Raw genomic sequence first — 8069 nt, forward strand, 5'->3', positions numbered from 1 at the left:
AAAAAAAAAAAAAAAAAAAAAAAAGAACACTTGGCAGTAACTCAAAATTGCTGGATAATGTTAATCAAAAAATTTTTACATTTAGGTCTTCTTACCCCCAAAGAACACAAGGTAGATTGGGACATAAACTCTCTTTTACCAAGTGGCTGATAGGAAACATTAAAACTGAGACGGTTGTTTCTGTGTAAAAGAAATCGTCCTCAAAACAAATAGGAACCAAGGCTGAGGCAGGATTGCTTGAGGCCAAGAGTTCTAGACCAGCCTGGACAACACATAAAGCCTGTGTAAAAACAAACAAAACAAACAAAAAAACAAAAAAAGATTAAAAAATTAGCCGGGCATAGTGGCATATGCCCCATTGCCCTTGCTACTCAGGGAAGCTGAGGCAGGAGGCTCTCATGAGCCAAGGAGCTTGAGGCTGCAGTAAGCTATGATCACACCCCTGCACTCTGGCCTGGGTGACAGAGTGAGATCCTGCCTAAAAATAATAACCAGTAATTCTATTATAAACATACAACCAAAAACTTCACGGTTTAATACATTTGCACGGAAGACCGATAAAGGGTTCTATAAAAGAACTAGGTTTTAAATAAAGTGTGCAGATTTGAATATTTCATTTTCAAACAATTTTTTTTTTTTTGAGACAAGTTTAGCTCCTGTCCCCCAGGCTAGACTGCGATGGCGTGATCTCGGTTCACTGCAACCTCCGACTCCCGGGTTCAAGCGATTCTCCTGCCTCGGCCCCCCGCCACCACGCCCGGCTAATTTTTGTATTTTTTTCCTTTAGTAGAGACGGGGTTTCACCATGTGGGCCAGACTGGTCTAGAACTTCTGACTTCGGGTGATCCACCCGCGTGGGCCTCCCAAAGTGCTGGGATTACAGGCCTCCGCGCCCAGCCTCAACCAACGTCTACTGAAAGAGTTTAAATACTACCTTCTTTTTCAGAACAGGGGAACATAATGGGTAAGCGGGTACTCTTTACTTCAAAAGTAAATTTGTTTATTAATAAATTAAAGTAGCTTTCCACAAAACAAAATGTTGAAACAATAAGGTGTGAAAGGTCTTTTATTTATTGTACAAATATTTGGCACTACTATGTGTCAGACACCGGACTTTAAGAACGTTTGTTAAGACTTTCAACTTCTTTAAAGCCTAGGACAAGATTTTCATTTACATGTGTCTATTACATTTGTCTTTCATTTTTGCCTGAGTAGCCGGGAAAACACATTAGACAGGTTCCTTAAAAACTAAACTTTGAAGGAAGGAGTAATTTTGGTTTACACTAGCGATAACTCGCAACAACCCCAAATCCCACATTCACTGTCTCTTACAAGGCATTTTATGTTACACCAATTACTAGTTTTAGCTACATCCTATTACGACTTGAAGCCCGGTAACTCGGCAGGCATAAGCAAACCCACAAAAAGCACATTAAAATCTACAGGAAAAAAAGCAAACTATTCTCAAACAAAACATGCTTTGCTGGAGCCGATTTGAGATTTAACCAGGATCAAGACATTCCAAATTGCAATACTGTTGCACCAGAATGTCATGCAATCAATTTTTCCTGAATCCTAAGTCTTTCCTTTCCTCAAGCAAAATTAACCAAAAAGGGAGAAAAACGCAATCCAAACTGTGAGTAATTCTCAAATATATGTTTATAGGGCCGGGTCCGGTGGCACACGCCAGTAATCCCAGAATTTGGGAGGCCGAGGTGGGCGGACCACCTTAGGTCAGGAGTTCGAGACCGGCCTAACCAACATGGAGAAACCCCGTTTTTACTAAAATACAAAAATTAGCCGGGCGTGGCGGCGCATGCCGGTAATCCCAGCTACTCGGGAGGCTGAGGCAGGAGAATCGCTTGAACCCGGGAGGCGGAAGTGGCGGTGAGCCGAGATCACGCCATTGCACTCCAGCCTGGGCAACAGGAGCGAAACTCCATCTCAAAAATAAATAAATAAATAAATAAATAAATATTAAAAAATTACAATAGGCGCTTTAAAATGTTCCTTTTAATTCGGCGTGAAGCCGTCCCGCCAAAAGATGTCCTGTTGCTGGGAAAAATTAAGACAAACTAGAAAACATAAACGGTTCAAAAAGCCCTCCATACGCAAAAGTATAAAAAGGCGGGAATTTCCTTAATTCAAATTTTGGTTATAAATTAGTGTGTCATCAGTTGCCCTCCAGGGAGCGCTCTGAGACTCCGTTGCGAGTCATTTCAGTTAATAAAGCGGGAAAACGCTCGAACCTATAGCACTTTGGGGCCACCCCTCCAGAGCTTTCGAAAGGTCACGGAAGTCCCGGTATAAACGCCCGCTGCCGGCAGCTGGTGGTCCAAGGAAGCGGCGTCGCCCGCGTGCAAAACAACCGCGGCCAACGCAACTCCACACCTCCCAGACACACACGTCAAAGACCGCGAATCCCGCTGCCCCAACTTCTGGCCTCTCCGCTCCAGTGCCTGTAGCCCCGCGGGGAAGGGGCAACGCGAGGGGGCGCAGGGACAGCCCTGCACCTGGGAGGCCCAAGGGGGCGCCCGGGAGGGAGGGGCTGCAAACGGCGGCGAACGCGCGCGGCAACCGCCAAACGCCCGCCTTTGTGGCCCCGGCCCCGCGTCCTTACCCTGCCGACGGCTGCTCGGCTCCGACCCGCGGCGGCGGCCACAGAGCCGAGAATCGGGGTGGCCTCGCGTTCCTCGTCACTGGAGAAGTCCGGGGGCCCCTTGCTGTTGGCGCCGGCGGCGAGCGGCGGCCGGTTGCGCGCCGTGAGGTGCTGCAGGTAGAGCTGGACGTACACGTCTTTGCGCTGCTCCCCAGCCGGCAGCGTCACATTGTTGGCGACCAACTCACTCTTCAACTTGTCTTTCGTCAGGACCGAGGGGTCTTCCAAGAACTCCGGCATCTCGGGGATTTGCGAAGCCCCCTCCCCGCAGCCTTCGCCGCCGCCGCTCACGCCGGCGCGCTCGCTCCTGGCCGGGGGCCGCGCTCCTGCCTCCGAGCCTCACGGCTCCTGCCCAGTAGGAGCGCTGCGGACCGGAGCAAAAAGTCGCGGACACAAAGCCAAGCCAGACCCGGACACAAAAGACCCCAGAGCCCAACTACGGATGAAGTACAGCCAAGCTGGAAGCCCGCACCAACCCCAGCCCACACACTACAGGCAGGAGGCGAGCAGCCTGCTTCGCCCACGCCCCAAGAACGCGCGGCGCCATTGGCGGGCGACGGGAGGAAGCGCGGCGGTGATTGGCGGGACGGCTCGCGCGGGTTCCATTAGCCGCCGCGCTGAGCGAGAGGAGGTAGAAACGCAGTTTAAAAGGCGCTGGGGCGGGAGCCGAGGCGCCCGGCCCGCTTCTGTTTTCGTTTTCTCCACCCTTCCCCTTAGACGCCGATAAGGGACAGGTCGTACTGCTTTTGTGCGCCGTTTCCTCTCCCTCCCCCAGCTCGAGAAGCAGCTTTCGTCTCTGGGGTCGATTGCCTACGAACCGGCCGAATTCCACGCCGGCTGTGAGGACCCTTGTCTGGGCCTTTTTTCCTCCAGGGACACTGAAGCACCGAAGAGTAGCCGCAGCCTTGCCTTCCCCAAACGCTAGCCATGAAGGGGAAGAAAAGAAGCGAGACTTGTCTGCAAGCACTCATAGTCCTTGATTTGATTTACTTTCGGAGGGGGAGGGCAGGGAAGTTACCCCTCTGTCTACTCGCGAACGCTTCTTTTGTTCCAGAAACCCGGGAGAAGCCAGATCTCTACCATCGGGCACTTTAGATTACCCTTGAATTTGTGACAGAAGTGTAATATACCATTCACTTCTTAGTCTCGTAGGTGGGGCATGTCTAAATTGTTTTATTTGAACAGTGCGTTGAGACTCAAGACAAATTCGCGCTTGCATTTTTGTTGAAACCCATCCTGGCTTTGGATCCCACCACCCGTAAGAATCTTAAACCTATCGTTTGATAACAAAACGAAGCCGAACCCTTGGGAACCACCTCAATGGTCAATTTAAAATAGCAGATGTTGCATAATCCTAAAGGAAGCCTAGTGACCTATAATTAGGCCTAGAACCCTAATCAAACCCGTATTACTGATCCAAATTAAAACCTGGTACTGACTGCAATTAAAATGTTTGCCTGAAAATTAGTATCACTGATGAGAAATATTTGTATTTCTGATGAATATGTATGATTAAAGATTCTAGAAAGGAAAGGAGACATTGGATTTAGGATGTGTTAATAATTTCCCCAGAATCTGAGCTCCAAACTATGTTTTAGAAACTGATTACATTTTTTTATTGTTTGCCTGCTTTCTACACTGTTAGGTTAGAATACATTTAAAACAAACGCCTTCACTAAAAATGTTTCCTATGATTTAAGCGACTTACTTTTGTTCAAATTGAGGAGGTACTTCTTTTAGTGATATTTTCCTAGAGGTAACTGATTTATAAAAATCTCAGTATCCATATATATTTAAGCAATGGTACTAAGCTCAATAATGCAAATTAAAAATCAGGTTTTAATTAGCAAGTTGTTAGGTAGATTTTTATGATCCCTTGTAAAAGTTGCTTGGTTTTTTGCCCCTACAGCTTCCCTGGACACATAGGCAAATGTTTTTATCTTCAGAAGGGGAACTAAGCTGAGAAGCAAAGGACCATGATTTTGCAATCACTGGTAACCCAGTACGTATAATGCAAGAACTGCATACTAGATGCCTGCAATTAATGTTTCCTGGGCAAAAACATTTTCATTATCTTTTTCTTATCCCTGGACGTTAGCTACAGGTGGTTACTTGCAGATTTACTGCTGTAGAGCTCCAAAATTGAGATTACACTTAACAGATTCAGCATACCCTAATGCTAAGAGGTTAGGCTATTGAGATTGGGTGGTCTCTTTGGTCCTGATTGCTACTTCCAAACTATTTCTGCTCTTTTCTCCTTCAAAAATATTTGAAGTTCATATCTTCTGCCCAAATCATCTTCTACTCTCCTTACTGCCATCATCCATGAGCCTCCTGGCCACTTGCCAGAAATTATAGAGCTGCTTGCCGTAGGTTTTCCTCACCATCCCTCTTGTCTACATTCTATCTGAATTCAACATCCTTGTAGGTGACCCATGCAACACCAGCACTTGGCCTCTTAGACCTCTGACCTCTTCATCTCCAAGAATTTGTTCCTCTGTTGCGTCTTAACCACTTCGGTGTCACTCAGATTCTGAACCTTGTCATCAGTTGAAATCTGTTTCAAGCTTCCCAATTGTCAATCACTAGCCTTTTTTTCCCAGCTAATTTATTGTACTCTCAATTACCTAATTAAGATCTCCACTCTATTAACCCCAACACTTAAAAAAACTCTTTTGCCTCTGCGATCATATAATCATTTTGCAAGTCACCTGACTTAAATTTCCTGATCAGACCTTTTCATCCTCTTTTACAAACATTTTCAACTCTGAGCTCAATGTCTCCTTTTTTGCTTGAAAGAATCTCAGCCTTGCTTGGACTAAACCATGCTCCAGCTGAACTTTCTCATTTCTTGAATCCAAACAGCAAAAGCTGCTGGAGAAAAGTCAGTCAGTCATATAACAAGCTAACTGGTTTTAATTCATGACCTCAGTCCTCTCAGGAGCACTCAACACTGGCTGGCAATGCTATTCCAGTCTCTGGATTAACCATTCATGTGTTCACATCTCCTCAAATTTCACATCCTTTTTCCCCACCTCTCATTTTTAGCTGGTGACCTTGCCTCAACTTCAGAAAATAAAAACCACCTGTGGGGAATGCTTCAACGTCAGACTTTCCAATCTGCATTCATTTTCTCTTGCATTTTTTTTTTCAGTGAAAGATGTGTCCTGTCAGAAGCAAATTCCACCACTTGTACTCTGGCTCTCGCCCTCCTCAAGGAATTGACTCTTTCCATCACCTCCTTAATACTTGTTTCAACATTAAAGATAATTTTTAAAGTGTTTGATCAATGTAACACGAAAAACACAAAGGCTAAGCATGGTGGCTCACGCCTGTAATCCCAGCACTTTGGGTAGCTGAGGCAGGCAGATCCCTTGAGCCTAGGAGTTTAAGACCAGCCTAGGCAACACAGTAAAACCCCATCTCTACAAAAGAAATACAAAATTTAGCCAGCATGGTGCCCACCTGTAGTTCTAGCTACTAGGGAGGCTGAGGTGGGAGGATCACTTGAGCCTGGGAGGTTGAGGCTGCAGTGAGCCATAATCCCATCACTGCACTCCAGCCTGGGCTGTTGAGTGAGACCCTGTCTCTAAATAAATAAAACACCGAGTCGTTTTAATTCAGAAAATTTCACAGGGAAATGAGAGTTTTGAGAAATCTTAATATTCTGACTGGTCAGAATGTCCAACAGAGACTAGACTGGAGTGCAGTGGCATAGTCTTGGCTCACTGCAACCTCTGCCTCCTGGGTTCAAGCATTTCTCCCTGCCACAGCCTCCTGAGTAGCTGGAATTACAGGAGCCTACTAACCCCCCGGCTAATTTTTTTGTATTTTAGTAGAGGCTGGGTTTCACCATGTTGACCAGGCTGGTCTTGAACTCCTGACCTCAGGTGATACACCTGCCTCAGCCTCCTAAAGTTCTGGGATTACAGGCGTAAGCCACTGTGCACGGAGGATGCAATTTTTAGGGAGAGGGGGAGACAGAGTCCCTCTGTTGCCCAGCCTGGAGTGCAGTGGCACAATCTCAGCTCACTGTATCCTCTGCCTCCCAGGTTCAAGCAATTCTTCTGCCTTAGCCTTCTGAGTAGCTGGGATTACAGGCGCCTGCTGCCACGCCCGGCTAAGTTTTTGTAATTTAGTAGAGACAGAGTTTCACTATGTTGACCAGGCTGGTCTCGAACTCGTGACCTCAGGCAGTCCGCCTGCCTCGGCCTCCCAAATTGCTGGGATTACAGGCATGAGCCACTGCGTCTGGCCTGATGCAATTTTTTTTTTTTTTTTTAAATCAGAAATCTTTCCTATAACTTAAAAAAAAAAAAATCATCTGGAGCTGGGCCCGGTGGCTCAGGCCTGTAATCCCAACACTTTGGGAGGCTGAGACGGGCGGATCACCTGAGGTCAGGAGTTTGAGACCAGCCTGACTGACATGGGGAAACGCTGTCTCTACTAAAAATACAAAATTAGCCGGGCGTGGTGGTGCTATGCCTGTAATCCCAGCTACGCAGGAGGCTGAGGCAGGAGAATCACTTGAACCTGGGAGGCGGAGGTTGTGGTGAGCCATGATCATGCCATTGCACTCCAGCCTGGACAACACGAGCAAAACTCCATCTTGAAAAACAAAAAGCAAACAAAATCACCTCGATCGCTGCCTCCATTCTTTTTTTGAAGTTCTTAATGTTATTAACATAGCTGACTGACTTTGTTCTTCATTATCCCATTTTGCAGAGGATTGGTTGTGAATTTAAGGGTGTCACCTCAAACAGCAGGGTAAGTTGCACTTTAAGTGATGTAAAATATTAAGAAGCTGAAAACCTTAAAAAATTTTTAGTTCTCGGCCAGGTGTGGTGGCTCATGCTTGTAATCCCAGCACTTTGGGAAGCTGGGGTGGGCGGATCACTTGAAGTCATGAGTTCGAGATCAGCCTGGCCAACATGGCGATATGCCATCTCTACAAATAAAAAAATTAGCCGGGCCTTGTGGTGTGCGCCTGTAATCTCAGCTACTAGGGAGGCTGAGGTAGGAGAATCGCTTGAACCGGGGAGGCAGAAGTTGCAGTGAGCCGAGATCATGCCACTGCACTCCAGCCTGGGCGACCGATCAAGATTCCAAATTAAAAAATTAATAATAAGGCCGGGCGCGGTGGCTCAAGCCTGTAATCCCAGCACTTTGGGAGGCCGAGACGGGCGGATCATGAGGTTAGGAGATCGAGACCATCCTGGCTAACACGGTGAAACCCCGTCTCTACTAAAAAATACAAAAAACTAGCCGGGCGAGGTGGTGGCGCCTGTAGTCCCAGCTAATCGGGAGGCTGAGGCAGGAGAATGGCGGGAACCCGGGAGGCGGAGCTTGCAGTGAGCTGAGATCCGGCCACTGCACTCCAGCCTGGGTGACAGAGCAAGACTCCGTCCCA

At 47.1% G+C, this 8069-nt stretch overlaps 1 protein-coding gene across 1 annotated transcript in view; it reads right to left on the reverse strand.

The window, feature by feature from the left end:
- TMPO (thymopoietin) overlaps positions 1-4181 on the reverse strand; it is a 23560-nt gene extending 19379 nt beyond the window's left edge. Inside the window, exon 1 of the mRNA XM_017893967.1 lies at positions 2621-4181. Within this exon, the coding sequence (XP_017749456.1) occupies positions 2621-2899 (279 nt within the window). The 5' untranslated portion in view covers positions 2900-4181. The remainder of the gene's footprint in view (positions 1-2620) is intronic.
- Between the last annotated feature and the right edge of the window lie 3888 nt (positions 4182-8069).

Source organism: Rhinopithecus bieti, unplaced genomic scaffold (assembly GCF_001698545.2).
Source record: "Rhinopithecus bieti isolate Rb0 unplaced genomic scaffold, ASM169854v2 scaffold_23405, whole genome shotgun sequence".
Classification (NCBI taxonomy): Eukaryota; Metazoa; Chordata; class Mammalia; order Primates; family Cercopithecidae; genus Rhinopithecus; species Rhinopithecus bieti.